This window comes from Myotis daubentonii, chromosome 6 (genome assembly GCF_963259705.1).
Source record: "Myotis daubentonii chromosome 6, mMyoDau2.1, whole genome shotgun sequence".
NCBI lineage: Eukaryota > Metazoa > Chordata > Mammalia > Chiroptera > Vespertilionidae > Myotis > Myotis daubentonii.
The window spans coordinates 92,051,144-92,071,358 of record NC_081845.1 but is presented as its reverse complement, the minus strand read 5'-3'; the positions used below and the strand labels follow the sequence as shown (position 1 = coordinate 92,071,358).

The 20,215-nt window shown below is 55.6% G+C and overlaps 1 protein-coding gene across 2 annotated transcripts in view; it reads left to right on the top strand.

Annotated features, from left to right (window-relative positions):
• Positions 1–2,160: 2,160 nt before the first annotated feature.
• Positions 2,161–20,215, top strand: part of RAB44 (RAB44, member RAS oncogene family) — a 29,830-nt gene continuing 11,775 nt past the window's right edge. The window contains exons 1-8 of one of the 2 annotated variants that reach the window (XM_059701837.1): positions 2,161–2,405; positions 10,524–10,635; positions 12,027–12,201; positions 13,619–13,762; positions 14,387–14,477; positions 14,841–14,936; positions 16,550–16,737; positions 17,371–18,127. In XM_059701837.1, the coding sequence (XP_059557820.1) occupies positions 2,166–2,405; positions 10,524–10,635; positions 12,027–12,201; positions 13,619–13,762; positions 14,387–14,477; positions 14,841–14,936; positions 16,550–16,737; positions 17,371–18,127 (1,803 nt within the window). In that variant the 5' untranslated portion in view covers positions 2,161–2,165. Of the gene's footprint in view, positions 2,406–10,523; positions 10,636–12,026; positions 12,202–13,618; positions 13,763–14,386; positions 14,478–14,840; positions 14,937–16,549; positions 16,738–17,370; positions 18,176–20,215 lie in introns of both variants that reach the window. The other variant, XM_059701838.1, reaches the window with a different exon arrangement.

Below are 20,215 nucleotides of genomic sequence, written 5' to 3'. Positions count from 1 at the left end.
CACCAGCCGTCACTGTGGGCTGGGTGGCGGCGAGGCCTTCTCCTGGGTCACAGATGGGACAATGTCACCGGATGCCGACCGAGGTGAGGCTCGGCCTGGGCGGTTGGGATAGAGCAGAGAGCAAAAGGGTAAACTTCCGACTCACAGGGGGCTTGTGTTTCCTGGGAGGAGATGGAAATGACACAAAATCGGATAAAAGACTCTCTGGGAAGGTGACAAGTGCTCAGAGAAAGTGAAGCCAGAAGGGGTGGTGGCTCACCTCTAAGGCTCTCACCTAGTCCTCACCACAGCCCCGTGTTTAACACGGCTGCTCTCACGTTCCCGTGGGGAAACTGAGGTACAGGAGGCCAAGTGGCTTGCCCGGGTCACGCTGGCCAGCGGCAGGACGGAGAGCGGACCCTGACTCCAGAGCAGCGGCCTCCTCGCCTCCTGCCGGGCCCCTTCCCCACATCCAGGGGTCAGAGGGGTGCACTGCTCCTCGCTCCCCGCCTGCTCTCCACCTGCCAGGTCTGGTCACCCCAGCGCAGTGCGTGCTGGCTCTGGGGCAGGGGCTGGGCAGGGGGGTCTCAGAGGAGGTGCTGTCACTGCTCGGGGGGACTGGTCCCCTTGGCCAGTCCGCATGGAGCCGATGCTCCCACCGTGGCCGCTTCCCAGCCCGGGGTCAGGCAGAGGTGCCCCGATGGGCTCACGGCGCCGAGCCCGGCCCAGCACCACTGCAGCTTGACATCCATGACCGGAAACAGACTTTGCAGGCCCGAGAGTGGCAGGCAGAGACGGGGAGAGGAGCGACACAGATGGAGACACGCAGACAGGAAGAGACGGAGACGACTTCGCTAAAGCTTGGGGGCCTCCGGGGGTGAGGATTGCTTCATCCACGTCCTGTGCACCCCGTGTGAGGAAATCCGCCCACGGGCGCTGGGCCAGTGGCTCCCGGCCCCTGGAAGGAGCCCATCTTCCCTGAGGCAGCGCTCCCCGACCCTCACTCAGCCTGTCTGTGACCTTTGGCCCCAACAGACAAAGCCCCGAGGGGTGGCTCCTGCTGCCTCAGTTTCTCTGCACTTGCTGCTCACTGCTCCTAAACCCCACGCACCTCCTCAGAGTCTGGCCAAGCCCCACGGCCCACAGGAAGCTGCCTGGCCATTCGCACATCAATCCCTCTCACCCCATACATTTATGTACCCCGGACCTATTCCCTCCAGGGCAGGCCCCCAACTACCCCTTCCACACCCCAGCCTCCCTTTCTCCTGCCCTGGGGCCTCACGTGGACAAAGCCTTATCCATCAAAATCCTTATTAATTGACTGACTGACCTAAGACCTTCAATGACAGAAAAAGGACCCTAATGAATGAATTGGACGACCCTTACTTGAGCACCTACTATGTGCTAAGGAGCTGAGGACAATGTGGAACAAGGTGCACAGTGACATCCATAGGGGAGCCCAGGGCATCGTGGGGCCACAGACAGGGGGGTCCTGAACCCTACTTGAAGTTGGGGGTGGCTGCAGGGAAGGCTTCTTGGAGGAAGCAGAGGGAGGAAGAGGTGTCAGCTAGGTGAGGGGGTACGAGAGTCTGGAGGATGGGGCACAGGGACCAAGGGTGGGAGGGAACCTGGCCTCCTGGGAGTGGGGAGTGTTCGGAGGGTGCTGTGGACTGCGCGGGGTGAGGGTGGGAATGAAGGGGGGCACATTCTGATTCCTTGGTGGACGTGTGGGAAGAGCAGAGAAATGGGGTTGAGGAGAAAGCAAGGCTGGAGGCAGGTGGCTGAGAGGGAGGAGGCAGCTGTGGGGGGTCCCTCCCCTCGGGGAGGGGGGAGGAAGTGAGCCTCAGGAGCAGCGGGAGAGACGGCTCGCCGGGTGCTGCTGGCCCTTCAGACGTGGGACTCGGGATGAGCCTGTGTAGCCACCCCAAGGCCTAAGCCGGAACCTGTCCCGCACGGGGCCTCCTTAGTCAACAGCCGGGGAAGAGCCTGGACCGTTGAGCAGAGATCTGAAGACGGGGGTGCGGGACGACCATTCCAGGCCGAGGGAGCGGGAAGGGCAGGGCCTGGGCAGGCCGTGCTGGAGGCCACGAGGCCTCAGGCAGGGCGGCATCACCCATGGTGGGTTCTCTCCAGGGCTAACGGGGAGCCAGGGAGGCATTGCAGCCGCTGTGACCGTGCGGCAGGCCATGATCCCTCGCCATTCTCTGTCCCCAGGCCAGAGCAGCATGGAGGCTGGGCACAGAGCCGCCCGAAAAGGCCGGAAACTGGGCTCCAGCCGGCGGCGGCAGACACGGGAGCCCGCAGCTGGCCAGGATGCCCCTGTGGCCCCAGGGTCCTGGCCCTCCCAGGCGGCGGAGGAGCTGCAGGGCTTCTTCCAGGCCAGCGGAGCCGCGGAGAGGGGCTTTGTCACCCGCGAGGACCTGGCGGTGAGTCAGAGGCCCGTCCCTCCCCGATCCCTTTCCAAGGCTCCGCCACCCAGGACCGCAGGGCTCGCCTGCTCTTTCCCTTTCTCTCCTCTGAACTTTGACCTCAGAAAAGGCTAGGAATTTGTTTATACTAATGTGCAAACGACTGATAAGGCTCCGAGTGTTACCCTCTTTCAGAAACATTTACATTTTGACACAGGGAAGGACTTTAAGCCAAAGAGCCAACTTGCAAATGATGTAACTTTAGGCCCACGGGGCAGGGAAGTCCAGCTTAGAGGCCTGGAAGTCAAACCTTGTCGATGACCGGAAACTCGAACGAAACATAAGGTCAGTCATGGTCATGTGTCCCGGTGAGGAGTCTTAGATCAGATGGACAGATGTTTAAAAAATATATATATATATTATTGATTTTTTTGCAAAGAGGAAGGGAGAGGGATAGAGAGTGAGAAACATCGATGAGAGAGAAACATTGATCAGCTGCCTTCTGCACACCCCCTACAGGGAATGTGCCCGCAACCCAGGTACATGCCCTTGACCGGAATCGAACTTGGGACCCTTCAGTCCGCAGGCCGACGCTCTATCCACTGAGCCAAACCGGTCAGGGCAAGGACAGATTTTTCTTTGGATTTTCCTCGCTCCCTGCAAAGGGGCCTCTGTGGGCTGCCCGGGTCTGGCTGGGCCTGCTGTCTCCTGATGCTGCTCCCTGCTGCAGACTTTGTCCTTCCCCCAGCAAAACTGCCCTTCCTGTCCCCCAGCCTCAGGCCCTCAGCAAGGTCTGAATGGCCGATGTTCAAATATAATTTTCAAAAGGATAACAAAAAAGACTTTGAAGTAAATATAAAAATCAGCACTTATCAAAGGTCTTGCCTAATTAATTATTGTTACTAATTAATAAGGGAGCCAGTAAGATGTTCCAGTGGGTTCAAAGAGCATTTGAGGAGCTCTTTTGATTTTTGTGATATTTGTAGGCAATTTGACAGAGGGGCGTTATGATAAAATTGCTGAGTTCAGTTTTAAAAATGGCTCCTGCCCAACAGCCATCAGTCTTTGGGGACATCTGTTCTGCTGGGCAGAATGGTTCCCATCTCTCCTGGACAAAAACCTACACGTTAACAAGTAACCAGAAGTCTGGGACTTTGAATAAAAGGTCAACAATGAGATGAACTAAGTGCATCCCTCTGGTCTGTACAATGCGCTGTCTACCTTATTCCCAAGTTTCAGGCTTTCACAGCCTCTGTTCGTGGCTTTTACAAACTGTCTAGCGTGACCATCTGCCCCAGTTTGCCCGGGGCTGGCAGGTACCAGGGACGTGGCCCTTCCCGGACTGCAGCTGGCCACCCGATGTCTCTCCTAAGGCCAAGAAACCAACCCAAGACTCTCTTTCCACCAGCTTTCACCTGCAGGCTCTATAAATGTGAGGGGCTTTCTTCTTGGGGTCCCCAACTTTTCTAGGGTCCCCCTCCTGCCCAGATGGCCTTCCTTATCACCTGGCTCCATCTTCCTCACAGTGGACTCATCACACCTGATTGGATGCCAATCACCCTGCAATGTGACGCGACAGTTACGCAACTGATCAATCTAATCTAGCTCCGCCAGAGGAGGGCAGATTCTTACTGCACCTGTGTACAGGACGATGTGGCGTGGAAAGTAAAAGTACCGGTTTCTAAATCAGGAGGGGCCCGTGAGATTCAGATACCATTTAATAAGTTTAATTTCAGTTTACAAAAGCCATCACCTACTAAACTGAAGGTTAGAGACAGCTCCAGAGGACAGGACTTTCTCATAGGTCCATAAAAATAATACCAACGATGTTCCCAACAAATACCACGACCAGATTTCCCTGGACCCTTCACTCGGTTCCGTGGAACTAGTTCTTGTTCTGGGGGACCTTGGAGAGCCGGCCGCTGCTGGGCTCAGGCTGAAGGGCGGTGGCTGGGCGTCCCGCCCCAGGGGAGCTCCCGTGCTCGGAGAACCGGAGAACCGGGCGCAGTCCCTCCCCCAGCTTCGGGTCTGTCCTGCGGGAGCACAGACTGTGGCTGCAGCTGTTCACTGAGCCGGCAACGCACAAGCTTACTTAGGAGGGAGGCTGAGCGGCTGTGGTTATCTGTTACAGGAACTAATAACATCAGAGTGGACGAGAGCCAAGCTCTCTCCTGGGGACAGAGCTATGCGTAAGGGCTGACCAGCGTTTCCCCTGAGGTAGCGACGGCGTTGAACAATCTCCATGGCCTTCCGGTACAGCATGCAACTTCTGAAATAGTTGTTAGTAGCATTTACCTCCATAAACAGCCCAGGAGAGGCCACCATCTCTTCTGAGTTGATGTTCTTCCTACAATGCTCTTCTGTTTTGCACCCAAGCCACGTTTAATACCAGATTTTGTTACAGGTTAAAGCCTCAGTTTTCATGTTCTTCTACAGGCAACAAAGATTACAATATTTTTTATTGATCATGATCAGCTTATCTTTTAGAAGCAGGTGTTAAACGCAATTGTATTAATTAATCTTAATGAACTTAATATATATATATATATATATATATATATCACCACATCTTCTCCATCCATTTGCCCATGAGGGGCGCTTGGGTTGTACCATGTCTTGGCTGCTGTAAACAATGCTGCAGTGAACACAGGGAGCATTTATCTTTTCAAATTAAAGTTTTTATTTTCTTCAGATAAATACCCAGAAGTGGAATTGCTGGATCATATGGTAGTTCTATTTTTAAAATTTTTAAATAGTTTTTTGTTTTTAATCCTCACTTGAGGATATGTTTATTGATTTGAGAGAGAGAAAGACACAGAGAGAGAGAGAGAGAGAGAGAGAGAGAGAGAGAGAGAGAGAAGAGAGAGAAACATTGATGTGAGAGAGAAACAGCAATGGGTTGCCTGCCACATGTACCCTGACTGGGCATTGAACAAAAACCTAGGTATGTGCCCTGACCAGGAATTGAACCTGCACTCTTTTGATATATGGGACAGCGCTCCAACCAACTGAGCCACCTGGCCGAGCTCTAGTTTTAGTTTTCTGAGGGACCTCTCTATTGTTTTCCATAGTGGGCACCAATTATGTTCCCACCATGTCTGCACAAGAGTTTCCTTTTCCCCACGGCCTCGCCAACACTCGTTATTTCTTGCCCATCATGCTCTTAGAAGAGTGGAGAAGTATTTAATAAATGCATGGAAAGATATCCTGAAGTTCCTTTTTTTCTTAATGTAGGATCTGCTATTGGAAGGCAAAATCAAAAGAGCTATCAGAGAAACGTGGCCACTAGTTTAAGGCAGGCTCACGGGAGCCTGAGAAATAGTACTACTTGGTTACCTGTTTAATCAAAGTGACGAGAAAACACCATCTTTTGGAATAAACATAGAAGAAGGTGACACAATTGCAAGGGTGTTGGGCTCTTTCATAAGAGAGGTGCCTTAGGTTCTTGTTTTTAAAAAAATAGAATATGATAAAGCCAAACATAGCGGAGGGGATTTTTCTGCTGAGAAGTGGAATCAGTTATCTGGGCAACTTACCCAGAAGATAAATAGTAACCTCTTTCTAACCCTTGCTAGGGGCTCAATTTATAATTTTAATAGAGATGGAGCCCAGTTCTAGTTTTGCACTGATGTAACACAAGGGAGTTTCACAAGTTTTGTTATTTATTTATTTATTTGTTTATAATATATTTTTATTGATTTCTGAGAGGAAAGAAGAGGGAGAGAGATAGAAACATCAATGATGAGAGAGAATCATTGATCGATTGCTTCCTGCGTGCTCCCTACTGGGGATGGAGCCCACAAGAGCATGCGCCCTTGACCGAATTGAACCCGGGACCCTTCAGTCTGCAGGCCGATGCTCTATCCACTGAGCCAAACCGGCTAGGACTTAATTTATTTTTAAACCCATCAAAACTGAGGCAAATTTGGCAAAATGTTAACATATTTCATAGCTAATTTTCAGACTCAGGTATTATAAATCAAGGCAGAAAGACTCCCGTTCAGTAAACCTTCTACGACTCTATCCATTCAGGTTGTGGCCTTTATATTTTTTCATGTTCTGGAACAACCGGACACGTTAAGACAAAAACCACTTCCTTTATCTCTTCAAGACAAAAAACAGCCCATTTTCCTTGAAGACAGTGGATTTCTCTGTCCCTAACATTCTTAGTATAGTCTCAAACACCCGTAGTGACTACAACTTTTAACCAAAGTAATTAACCTCAGAATGAACTGGGGGTAAGTAATTGAGATTATACAAGCATTTCAGCAGACTAGCAAAACTCACAAGGACACCTAACACGACTTTCTGCAGACACACATGTCCCTTGCACAACTTTAAAAAAAATTGTGATAAAATACACCTAACGTAAAACTTACCATTTCAGTGATATTAAGTAATTCACATTGTTGTGCAATCATCACCACCCATCTCCAGAAACTCTTCTCCCCCAGTTGAAACTCTGGGCCCCTTAAACACTAACTCCCATTCTCCTATCTCCCCAATTCTACTTCCTATCTCTGTGATTTGACTACGGTAGGTCCCTCATATAAGTGGACTCATACAGTGTTTGTCTTCAAGGTTCATTCACGTTGTAGCATATTGCAGAATTTTCTTCCCTTTTACGGCTGAATAATATTCCATTGTATGTATCTACCACATTTCATGTAACTGTTTGCCCCTTGGTAGACATTTGAGTTGCTTCCGTCTTTAAGCTATTGTGAATACTGTTGCTCTGAATATAGGTTTACAAATGTCTACTTGAGTCCCTGCTTTCTCTCGCACAGCTATCTAAAGTGTCAGAAATGAATTCACTCATTAACATGACCCAAAGATATAGCTGCTCTCAGCACATAAAAGTAAGAAGTAAAATGACACAAGCTGACAATTATGCTCAGCAATTAAACTTTTAGTATTACATTTTCTTAATCAATTTAATATTCATTCAAGTTTTTCATGTCACTAAAAGTCTTGGAAAGTATGTTTAAAATGACATACTACAAAATATAATTACTGTTGATATAAAATTTGTTAGAATAATTAACCAATTTAGTTGAACACAAATTTAAATTGTCATAATCTTTTTCTTCAGATGTGCACAACTGGGTTTAATTTTTCTCTCTTTAACAGATTTTCTTTTTTATGAACTTGTTTATTTGTTTAATTTTTAAATGTATTTTTATTGCTTTTAAAGAGAGAGGAAAAGAGAGTGAGAGAGAAACATTGATCAGTTGCCTTCTGCGTGCACCCCCATCAGGGACCAAATGTATAACCTGGGCATGTGCCCTGACCAGGAATCAAACCAGTGACCTTTTGGTGCACGTGACAATGGTCAACCAACCAAGCCACACTGTCCAGGGCATGTACTTGTTTATTTTTATTGAATTTATTGGGTGACATTGGTTAATAAAATTATATAGGTTTCAGGTGTGCAATTCTAACATTTTTATAACCCTAAACATTATGTACAGATAATGTTAACTTAAGACAAAATCAGTAAGACAAAATAAGAAATGCAGGACATTCAGATGAACTAGTTTCTTCACAAAAAAATAAATCCAGGCCTTGAAAAATAAAATGTATACTTGTATTATCTATATAATAAAGAGCCAGGGTTATAACAACCATTGGGACTTCGACCAGATGGGAAGTCAGTGCTGGGCTGCCTGGTGACCCAGCACTGACTGTGGCCACTGCAGGCACCCCCACCCAGCACTGACTGCCTAGGGGCCTGGGGATCAGGCCCAGAGAGAAGCCTGCAGAGAGAGAGGCAGGGTCTGATCCGTAGCCTCTGTGGCAGCTGTTGATCAGTACCTCTCTTTCTCTCCCAGCCTGGCCAGCAGCCCTGCCTCCATTTCTCTCCAGGCCTCCACCAGGGCTGCTGATCAGCCCAGCCTTTCTGATCAGGCCCCATTGATAGGCCTAGAGACGCTGACTGGCATAGAAACTGACCAATCAGAACCAAATCTGGGTGAATGTAAGGAGCCAATGGCTGCCTAGGAGGTGGAGCTTTTGATGCTGACTGGCAAAGAAACTGACCAATCAGAACCAAATTGGCCGGCAGGGGAAGGCAGTTAGGGGCGATCAGGCAGGCAGGCAGAGGCAGTTAGGGGCGATCAGGCAGGCAGGCAGAGGCAGTTAGGGGTGATCAGGCAGGCAGGCAGAGGGGTTAGGGGCGATCAGGGAGGCAGGGAGGCAGATGAATTGTTAGGAGACAGTGGTCCCAGATTATAAGAGGGGTGTCTGACCGCCAGTTTAGGCCTGATCCCACCAGTGGTTTGATACCCCCCCAAGGGGTCCCGATTGGAATGGGTGCAGGCTGGGCTGAGGGAACCCCCCCTCCGTGCATGAATTTCATGCACTGGGCCTCTAGTATTTACTATAAAGCAGAGAAAACACAGATATAACTATTATCTGTGCCTTGTAACCCAGATTTTAAAACTAATCTCATTTGTCCAAAGATTCACCTTAATTATTGAACCTGGCTCCTTAAAAGTTTTCTGAGCTAACAACTTCTTGTATGGGGGACTTAAAGAAAAAGCTGAGCACATCTAAAGCATAGAAATTTGGTTTCTTTATTTCCTCTGACTTCGGGAAACGTTAGATTTATGTAGGCACTTAGTTGTCTCTACAAACCAATTAACACAGAACCCCCGGACTCTAAGCTATTAATACCTCCAGAGGTAGGAAGTTATTTCACACCCACAGTAAGAGTTAATGCCTCTCTGATTACAGACATGTAGACACAAAAACATAGAGGGAGTCTGACTTTATTTTTACGACTCCAGCCACAGGTCAAAAGTCAGCACAGAGACAGAAAAACTCACCAGGCCAGGCCTCAAAAAGCGGCTCTCCCTCCCAGTGGGAACACAACTCCTAACTAATGGGCGGTCACACGTAGAAAAGCAAACGCTACCACCACCCACAGAAGATGAGCAAATCCGACTTTCTGTTGTCTTCCCCACCATCGCTGCCACCAAATAAAAAACGCAAATTCCGCAAAAAGAAAACTAGAGACACAGAGTCAGCGAACTTAAAGCTCTATCACACTCAGGACTCCCGCCACGCGCCCGAAGTGCCTGCTCACTTCCCCAGCAAAGCAGCTTCCTTGGTTCCGACAGCCGAGTCCACTGGGCACCTCCATGGAACCTCCAAAACTGTCCAAACGTAACTTCCAGGAAGGTACACTCATGCCCCTTAGGCAAAAAACAAGATGAATCATCAGAGATTTATTTAACTCATCAATTGAGAGAGGTTATGAATGGTCGAAAGAGCATTTAAAAAGCTAGGTAATTTAACAAAGAAATGTTAGAAATGCTGAGTTGGAGTTTTAAAAGGTGGTTAATGTCCAATAGGCCGTAAATCTTTGGGGTCATCTGTTCCATGGGACAGAAATGACTTACATCTCTATCAGATGAAGCCTACAAGCTAACCCGTGACTTTCTCTAGTCTGGGCCCTTTCATCAGCTCCATGAGACGAATCCTGTACCTTCCTCTAGGCCAGTGATGGCGAACCTTTTGAGCTCGGCGTGTCAGCATTTTGAAAAACCCTAACCTAACTCTGGTGCCGTGTCACATATAGAAATGTTTTGATATTTGCAACCATAGTAAAACAAAGACTTATATTTTTGATATTTATTTTATATATTTCAATGCCATTTAACAAAGAAAAATCAACCAAAAAAATGAGTTCGCGTGTCACCTCTGACACGCGTGTCATAGGTTCGCCATCACTGCTCTAGAAGATGCTCGGTGGCTTTTGCCCCCAAGGAACATGCTGTCCACCCCGGGGACTTATTTTCAAGTTCCAGATTAATTTTTGGACTCTGATAAACACAATCTGGGGCGGATTCCCTATTGTCCTTTATCAGGGTCCTTAAGGGAGGAGACTCAGGACAGGCAAATGCTGACGTAGGAGGGAGGACGGGGAAGGTGTGGAGAAGTTCAAGGCTGTGCTGAGGCCGCCTCGGACAGGGTCCGGGTCCGGGAGCCTCAGGGCAGGCTCTGGCTCAGGCTCAGCAGGCCGTGGGACCCCAAAACTGGGGAGAGGGAAGGTGGGGGTGGCTGAAGACAGACGCCTCTATTTTTTGAGGGTGGCCCAGTGGGAACAGCACCCAATCTACCCCCTCCTTGCAGGTGGCCAAGTTCAGCTTCCTGGGCAGCGAGGAGGAGCCGGAGATGATCTTTGACTGGGTGGACGTGGAGCGGAAGGGACACCTCTCCCTGGAAGAGTTCAGCTCTGGGCTGAGTATGTCCGTCCCGGGAGCAGGCGCTGTGGGGGCTGGCCGCACGGGCAGGCATCGCTGCAGTGAGCCCCGCACAGGGCAAGGCTGGGCTGCCGGACAGGCAACAGTGACACCTTAGCAACCAGGGGACCCTCACAGCGCCCCCGAGGGAGCTCAGGGTGTGGAAGACAATCCTGGTGACTGTGGAGACGAGGACACTCAGCCGGTGGGAAGGCAGGTGGTTTGAGCCTTAAGACTCTAGCCCAGGAAATGGGATCACTTCCTCTCCCACCGGCCAGAGCCGTTCCCAGCTGGGGGTCCCCTCAGCACCCCCCTTCTCTAGAGAGGCTGCCAGGCTTGCTTTCTGATGTCTCCCTGCCTTCTCCCCAACAAAAAGCTTCCCTTGAGCAAGAAGTTAAGCACCCCCCATTCTTGAGACCACAGCCTTGTTTCCCTCTGAGGAAGTTCACAGCCCGGCTTTGGTGAAGGGAATTTAGGTCCCAGGGGGCAGCAAGGGTGATATTTAGGGGGTGGGGCTTCCCAGGCCTTTAGTCCTCACTGAGCAGGGCTACTTCCACCCCCGCTTCTCCAGACGGGCCCCAAAGGACCTAGGGAGACCAAGACCAGCAGGGAACGATACTCCCCCTTCTCCGGGGCTGAGACTGGCCCAGGGAGTGGGAGGTGTGGTGTCCTTCGAGCCCAGGGACTGCCCCTGCCTGTGCAACACACTCTGCACCCCTTCCTGGGCCCACAGGGCAGCACCAGCCAGACTCTGCCAACCTCTCGGCTCACTCAGTGCCACTCGCCTCCTCTGGTGTGCCAGCCTGTTTCCTACCGCAGGGCCTTTGCACGTGCTGTTCTCTCTGCCTGGAGTACACTTCCCCAGGAAGGCACATGACTTGCTTCTTGCTACTCTCATCTCGGTTCAATGTCTTCAGGGCACACCTAGCCACTCGCTCTAAAGTAGCCCCCAGTAGCAATGGAAATGGTCCTGTTTATTCCTTTAGCTCACTTAACAAATTTACTTTTTAAAAAATGTGTCCTTTGCAGCACTCACTACAATGTCAGTTTACTAGGATAAGGATTTGGGCCATTTTTGTCCCCAGCACATAACTATTCTGTGCTCAATAAATATTCTGTGTGAACGAAGAATGTGTTGGCCACCATGGAGCCGCTGTGTGACTTCCAGCAGCTCTTTGGCCTCTCTGGGCTTCGCGTGCTCATCTGTGAAATGGGCACAGTGCTGCCGTCAGTAGCCGCCCCAGGCTGACATGAGGAACGATGAACATGGCCCTGTAGAAATGTGACCAGAACGGATATAATTATTCCCCCAAGGGCTGGAGCAGGGCAGGGTGAGGGGTCAGGGGCTGAGCCCAACCCCACTCCCCTCCTTTCTGTCCCCCTCTGTCCACAGAGAGTATCTTTGGCTCCAGCCCGAGCACCCAGAGGGTCCGCGGAAGGAGGCCACTGTCGTCCAAGCGAGGGTCCGCGGCCATCAGCTTCCCGGTGCTGGAGGAGGCAGACGCCGAGGAGAAGGAGGCGTTTCTCGCCTTCATGGAGCAGCTGGGGGGTGACCCCTCACTTCCTGAGTAAGGCCAGCGCAGTGTGTGTGTGTGGCTGGCGGGGGGGGGGGGGGGAAGCGGGGGCCGGGGGGGCGGGGGCGAGGCCTCTCCTGGACACAGTGTGAAAGTGGGCGAGAGCTGGGTGCAAATTCTGGTTTGGCCACTTGTTAGCTGTGTGACTGGGGCAGGTGGCCTACCCTCTGACCTGCTTTCCCTGGCTGCGGAGTGAGGTAGAGCTTTGGGGAGAAGAGAAGCCCTGGCCCCGGCCCTGCCTGTCCCGCCCTAGAATCTCTCCCCCGGAGGGTTACCGAGCTGGGGCAGCCTCCCAAGGGCCCTCCCATGCTGAGGGTGCCTTTCTTAACCCAAAAAGAGGGTCCCCACTTGAGTGGTGTGAGGACGGTGATGCCCTGGGTTGGGAGATTTGGAGACAGGGCGTTCCCTCCTAACTGGCTCTGGTTCGGGGCTCTTGGGGTTTACTCGCTCAAAGAAGGGGGGCCCTACTTAAAAATGCCCCTCCCGCACCCCCATCTGCCACGGGGGCGTCAGAGCCAGCAAGGGGGTCGCCTGCCCCACAGGGCTGTGGGAACGGCTCTCAGAGGGCAGGCCCAGGGTTGTGGGGCAGGCAGGGTGGGACATAGGGTACAGGCTGCAGGGCCAGGCGTGGTGGGAGCCATTCACCTCCTTGGCAGCTTGGCCTGCTCTCAGCTCGCTGGCATCTGTCTTCACATATAGCAAGTGCCAACCATGTGCCAGGCCCAAGCGGGTGCTTTCACTGGGCGTGTCTCACTCTCTGGAGAACTTGCTGGGCAGGTATCAGCCTTCCTATTTTACAAACAAGCCCAGAGAGGGCATGGCACTGGCCAAAGATCACACAGCTAGGGAGTGGGGGAAGAGAGAAGGCAGCTGAGGCTCTGGGCCGTCAGGCTCCCAAGTCCCCCTCCCCACACTTAATCACCAAACCACAGAGAACCAAGGTACTGTGGGCGTTCAAGAAGGGAGAGGGCAGCCCTAACCAGTTTGGCTCAGTGGCTAGAGCATCAACCCGCAGACTGAAGGGTCCTGGGTTCGGTTCCGGTCAAGGGCACGTACCTCAGTGGCAGGGTTGACCCAGGTTGGGGTGTGTGTGGGAGGCAACCCATCAATGTCTCTCTCACACTGGTTTCTCTCGCTGTCTCTCCCTCTCCTTTTCCCTCCCTTCCACTCTGTCTAAAAACCAATGGAAAAATATCTCCGGGGGAGGATTCAAAAAAAGAAGGGCCTCTCCCTGGGCACACCTGGGAGAGGCTCCTGGGGGGCGGGGCATTTGGCTGCACCTGCAGAGGTCAATAGGTTTTTGTAGCCCAGGCGCCCCAGTCTCGCGGAGTGTTGCCATTCACATGGAGAACGGGCCCCCCTCTGCTCCCTGGGCCCCCTCAGGTCTAATCTCTGGCTCCCCCCTCCCCAGGCAGGAGATCTGGCAGCTGTGGGGGAAGCTGAGGCAGGAGGAGCCCCAGCTGGCGGGCAACCTGGAGGGCTTCCTGGCGCAGATGACCAGCCGCCTGCAGGAGGCACGGGCCGACAAGGAGGCTCTGGAGCTGACCCTGAGGAAGTGAGTGGGTGGAGGTTCGCGCCCACTGGGTGTCTGCATGTAGTGGCTGAATCTTAATGGGAGTCCCTCGGCTGCAGAAGGATGGAGGCCAAGGCCACGCAGGGCCTGGAAGCTGGGATGGGCATAGCGAAGCTGGAGGAAGGGCTGGCTTTGGGGGTGTGGGGAGGACAGAGTTTGGCCTTTGTCCAGAGTGGGATGCCAAGTGTGTGTTGGTGCAGGGCCACTGTGGCAGCCAACTCCGGGAGCGCCACTCATGTAGATGGCAATGCATGCGGCAGCCCTGGGGTTGGCATGGGCACAGTTCTGCAGGGGGGCTGAGCTATGGAGGCAGGGGGATGGTGACAGAGGGATGTGGGGACAGGGTGTGAAGTGATGGGGACCATGTGACAGGGCCATGTGGCGATGGCTACAGGAGTCAGGTAATGGGATAGCGTGACCAACATCAGGGGTGCGTGGGTCAGGGGCTGCTATTGGGATCAGTTTCCAGGGTAACGAGGGTCGGGGATCCCTGACCAAGCGAGCTGAGCAGTAGATGGAATCCAAACCAGGTCCGGGCTGCCTCTGGCGGCAGCAGGGCCCGGGGGCCGCTGAAGCGCTGCCGGGCCCACCTCCCACCCCTTCCAGGCGGGACTCTGACCACCAACGCGAGGTGCAGCAGCTGTACGAGGAGATGGAGCAGCAGATCGGCCGGCAGAAGCAGCAGCTGCAGGCCAAGGTGGGCCCCCGGCAGCCTGCCCTCCCCTGCCCTGGACCCCTCTGCTGGCCCAGACGTGGGGCCGGCGCCTGGCCAGTGTGGGGTAGCAGGAGGTGGCTGGGAGTGGGTCCTCTCACACCCTGACCAGGAGATGGGGTGGGGAGTGCCGAGCCCTGTCCCCTCTCTGCGGGCCTCACTCTGTCCCTTGGGGCCCGTCCCCTGCTCTGGGCCTCGGTGTCCTTGTTGCCACAATCCAGGCCTGAGCCAGGGCAGTTGTCCTGCGATCCCTTCCGCTGGGACCCTGCGCCCCAGGCCCAGGGGGAGGTGGAGCCTGGCTGGGTTTTAGACGCTGCCGCCCAGGGCCTGAGGCCTCTCTCTCCTCAGAGTGACTCCCGGGACCTGGCCCTCAGCTCCCAGATGCAGGAGGTCCTGGAGGCCAAGGAGCGCGAGGTGCAGCAGCTGGCCGAGGGCCAGAGGGAGGTGAGTGCGGGCGGCCCGGAGCCCAGTCCGTGAGGACTCAGTCTCTGGTACCCCTGCCTGAGGATGCATGAGAGTGGCCCCTGGGAAAGGCGCGGTGGCCCTTTCTGAGGTGAGCCAGGTAGGGCAGCGGGAGCACGGGGACAGGAGCCAGAAGGGGTGGGTTCAAATCCCTGTGGTTCCAGTGCAAATCTGAGGAAATACCTTGGCTAGCCCGGCCTCAGTTTCTCCACCTGCGCAATGGGACTGGCCACATCTATTGCATCTCCCAGGCTGGTGTGTAACACAAGGCGATAAGTGGAAAGCGCTGTGGAGCTGGAAAGCGCAGGGCAAACCCCAGGCCTCGCTGCTGGGGAGGCTGGGCCGGAGGTGGTGTCCAGCGCTCGTCTCCGTGGGCAGCTGAGCGGCCTTGGCAGGTTTCTAACGTCCTCCCCGAGAAGTGGGGTGCAGAACTCTTGTCTTAGAAAACCCAGTGAGGTGCCCGGTGCTTTACCCATCATGGCTGTTCCTGTCTCTGAATCTGACTGGCTCCTGGGCAGAGGATCTGCTGCCCTGACACCAGGTCTGGTAGCTGATGGTCACTTCCTGGTCACCTTGTGGCTGAGCCTTTGGCCTGAGACCCCGCCCCACGGTCTCGCCCTTTAACTTCTAAACCACCGACCGCAGTAACTGTGCTGTCGGACACCAGCATCCCTTCGGCTGCTCTCCCAGCGCTGCCTTGGCTGGTGCCCAGGTGCCCCCGAGGCAGCAGGACTTCCACGTGGGGCCATAGTGTCCTGTCCCCCCTGAAGCTCTGCCCCAGGCCCTTCATCCCTTCCCCCAGCAGCTAGTTAGGACGCACCTACTGTGTGCCGGCAGTCCTAGGTTCTGAGGGACATGACAGACACAGCCTCTGCCCACGGAGTTATTGTCTGGTCAGGGGGATGGAGGGTAAAACAAGCAAAGAAAACCTATAACATATCAGATAACCAAGTGCGGAGGAGAATAAAGTGAAGCCGGGCCGTGGACAGAGGGTTTTGATTGATGAAGACATTGGAGTAAAGACATTGGACTGAAGAAGGTGAGGGGTGGGCCATGCGAGGAGTGGGGAAGAGCAGCCAGGCAGAGGGAACCGTGAGTGCAAAGGCCCAGGCGCTGTGAGTGTTCAAGGAACAGCAAGGAGACCTGTGGCTGGAACGGGGGGGGGGGGGAGTGGCAGTGGGAGAGGAGGTCAGAGATGTAACGGGGGGGTTGGGGGGGCTGTGCAGGGCCCTGGGCCATTGGAAGGCTTTGCCTCCCGCTGCGTGGGCAGCAGCTCTCCGTCTCCCAGTCGTGGGACTTGCTGCTGGACCAGGAGCTCCCCGCAGACAGATGGAGGGCGTGGCCCCACAGGCTGGCCTCCTGGCGAGGGCAGCTGGTGTTTCTGCAGTTCCCTGTGGCCTCTCCACCAGCAACTCAAACCTCCCTCCCACTGGGAGGTCATGAAGAAAATTAGGATGGAGGGTCACCCCTCCAGTCTTGCTTTAAGCTGGGCCTTGGGGACCTGGAGCCTGTGCCCCACCATGGGGGGCTGTCGTTGTCCTGGAGGGCAGCTGGCTTCTGTCCCCTCACCACCGCCCCCGGTCCCCCTCCTGCAGCTGGAGGCCGAGCTCCAGCGCCTCAGCAGTGCACACCGGGAGGCCGGCTCCGAAAAGCTGCGGCTTCGGGAGGCCCAGCGGGACCTGGCTGGGCGGCTGGAGCAGGTGCAGGAGCAGCTGCAGATGACCCAGGGGCACCTGAACTTCGCCAGGAGCCGCGTGTCCTGGCAGGTGGAGAAGGAGCCGAGGCAGGTGGCTGCCGCCCAGGCTGGGGTGGGGACCAGGGGCTTCCTGGAGGAGGGAGGGGCTGTTCTCCAGCTGTCAGCACAGCACACACGGCCCCTCATAGACCCCACGACACTGTCAGGCCCATTTCCCAGACAAGGAAACTGAAGGGCAGAGCGAGAGTCATGTGCCCAAGGCCACACCTGGGATTTGGACACACACACTCACACACACTCACACTCACACACACTCACTCACACACACACACACTCACATGCGCACTCACACACTCACACACACACACACACTCATACACTCATACATACACACATATGCACTCACGCACTCACACACACACACTCTCACTCACACACACACACTCACACACACACACTCACACGCGCACTCACACACACACTCACACACACTCATACACACATTAACACACACACACTCATACACACTCATACACACTCACACACTGACACATATTCACACACTTACACACACACATGCGCACACACACGCACACACACGCACATTCACACCCATTCACCGGTCTCGTGTGCAACTGAGGTGTCAGCTGTGTGAGGGCTGCAGGCGGGACTGGTGTGCGTCTGCCTGCCTCCCTGACCTGAGCTCCCACCCCTTTCCAGTGTCCCCAGAGCAGGTGAGGACAAGGCTCCCGACCCTCAGGCAGTCTCCTTTGAGGAGGCGGCCCTGCCGGGACTGTTCGAGGACAATGACGACTGGGACCGGCTCCTCAGCAGCTTCAACAGCCCCTGGCACAGAACCCCACAGCTACTGTGGAGCCCGCCCGCGACCCCCACATCCCCCTCAGCCCCCCAGACACCCCGAGTGGTCAGGCAGATCTCCATCTCAGAGCAGCACGATCTGCTGTTTGGTCGGGAGCCATCTTCAGATGCCAATGGGGCCCCAAGGAGCACCCCCGGGGTGACTGCCAGGCCCGAGGAAGGGAGAGCAGTGGACCCACGTGGGCAGGACCTCAGTGCAGAGCGGCCCGCAGAGCGTCGCAGCGCGCACCCTCAGGGAGGGCCCGGGCCTGGCCCTGAGACCCACTTTTTTGGGGAGTCATTTCTCCCCGCGGCTCCAGCTGGGGGGTCAGGGGGCCTGGCGGCAGCTGCACTCGAAGTGCTTGTTCCTCTGGGGGCTGGCCCCCCTCCCCAGGGGACTTCTCCCCCTGCCCAGTCCCCAGCTGGGCCCGGCACACACTTCCAGACCTCAGAACCAGAAGATAGGGACTCCTGGACGGGGCCTGTCCCAGCCAAGCCACCCAGGCAGAGGGAGGCCTTCCACCAGGGCCCTCATACTGCGGGCTCCGCACCGGGACTGGAGCCCAGAGGAGCCAGAGTCCTCCCAGCAGGGCTGGCTGAGCCCTCGCAAAGTCTGGAGGCTGTGGGTAAGGCTCCCCTGGCTGAGTCCTCAGAGGGTCTGGAGGGTGTGACTGAGGCTCCCCTGGCTGAGCCCTCAGAGGGTCTGGAGGGTGTGGTTGAGGCTCCCCTGGATGAGCCCTCAGAGGGTCTGGAGGCTGTGGGTAAGGCTCCCCTGGCTGAGTCCTCAGAGGGTCTGGAGGGTGTAGGTCAGGCTCCCCTGGCTGAGCCCTCAGAGGGTCTGGAGGGTGTAGGTGAGGCTCCCCTGGCTGAGCCCTCAGAGGGTCTGGAGGGTGTAGCTGAGGCTCCCCTGGCTGAGCCCTCAGAGGGTCTGGAGGGTGTAGGTCAGGCTCCGCTGGCTGAGCCCTCAGAGGGTCTGGAGGGTGTACCTGAGGCTCCCCTGGCTGAGCCCTCAGAGGGTCTGGAGGGTGTACCTGAGGCTCCCCTGGCTGAGTCCTCAGAGGGTCTGGAGGGTGTAGGTCAGGCTCCCCTGGCTGAGCCCTCAGAGGGTCTGGAGGCTGTGACTGAGGCTCCCCTGGCTGAGTCCTCAGAGGGTCTGGAGGGTGTGGGTAAGGCTCCCCTGGCTGAGTCCTCAGAGGGTCTGGAGGGCGTAGCTGAGGCTCCCCTGGCTGAGCCCTCAGAGGGTCTGGAGGGTGTGACTGAGGCTCCCCTGACTGAGTCCTCAGAGGGTCTGGAGGGCGTAGCTGAGGCTCCCCTGGCTGAGCCCTCAGAGGGTCTGGAGGGTGTAGCTGAGGCTCCCCTGGCTGAGCCCTCAGAGGGTCTGGAGGGTGTGGCTGAGGCTCCCCTGACTGAGTCCTCAGAGGGTCTGGAGGGCGTAGCTGAGGCTCCCCTGGCTGAGCCCTCAGAGGGTCTGGAGGCCGTAGCTCAGGCTCCCCTGGCTGAGTCCTCAGAGGGTCTGGAGGGCGTAGCTCAGGCTCCCCTGGCTGAGCCCTCAGAGGGTCTGGAGGGTGTACCTGAGATTCCCCTGGCTGAGCCCTCAGAGGGTCTGGAGGCCGTAGCTCAGGCTCCCCTGGCTGAGCCCTCAGAGGGTCTGGAGAGTGTGGGTCAGGCTCCCCTGGCTGAGTCCTCAGAGGGTCTGGAGGGTGTGGGTCAGGCTCCCCTGGCTGAGCCCTCAGAGGGTCTGGAGAGTGTGGGTCAGGCTCCCCTGGCTGAGCCCTCAGAGGGTCTGGAGGGTGTACCTGAGGCTCCGCTGGCTGAGTCCTCAGAGGGTCTGGAGGGTGTAACTGAGGCTCCCCTGGCTGAGCCCTCAGAGGGTCTGGAGGGTGTACCTGAGGCTCCCCTGGCTGAGCCCTCAGAGGGTCTGGAGGGTGTACCTGAGGCTTCCCTGGCTGAGCCCTCAGAGGGTCTGGAGGGTGTGACTGAGGCTCCCCTGGCTGAGCCCTCAGAGGGTCTGGAGGGTGTGGGTCAGGCTCCCCTGGCTGAGTCCTCAGAGGGTCTGGAGGGTGTGACTGAGGCTCCCCTGACTGAGTCCTCAGAGGGTCTGGAGGGTGTGACTGAGGCTCCCCTGGCTGAGTCCTCAGAGGGTCTGGAGGGTGTAGCTGAGGCTTCCCTGGCTGAGCCCTCAGAGGGTCTGGAGGGTGTACCTGAGGCTCCGCTGGCTGAGCCCTCAGAGGGTCTGGAGGGCGTAGCTCAGGCTCCCCTGGCTGAGCCCTCAGAGGGTCTGGAGGGTGTACCTGAGATTCCCCTGGCTGAGCCCTCAGAGGGTCTGGAGGCCGTAGCTCAGGCTCCCCTGGCTGAGCCCTCAGAGGGTCTGGAGAGTGTGGGTCAGGCTCCCCTGGCTGAGCCCTCAGAGGGTCTGGAGGGTGTGGGTCAGGCTCCCCTGACTGAGTCCTCAGAGGGTCTGGAGGGTGTGGCTGAGGCTCCGCTGGCTGAGCCCTCAGAGGGTCTGGAGGGTGTGGGTCAGGCTCCCCTGGCTGAGTCCTCAGAGGGTCTGGAGGGTGTAGCTGAGGCTTCCCTGGCTGAGCCCTCAGAGGGTCTGGAGGGTGTACCTGAGGCTCCGCTGGCTGAGCCCTCAGAGGGTCTGGAGGGTGTACCTGAGGCTCCCCTGGCTGAGCCCTCAGAGGGTCTGGAGGGTCTACCTGAGGCTCCC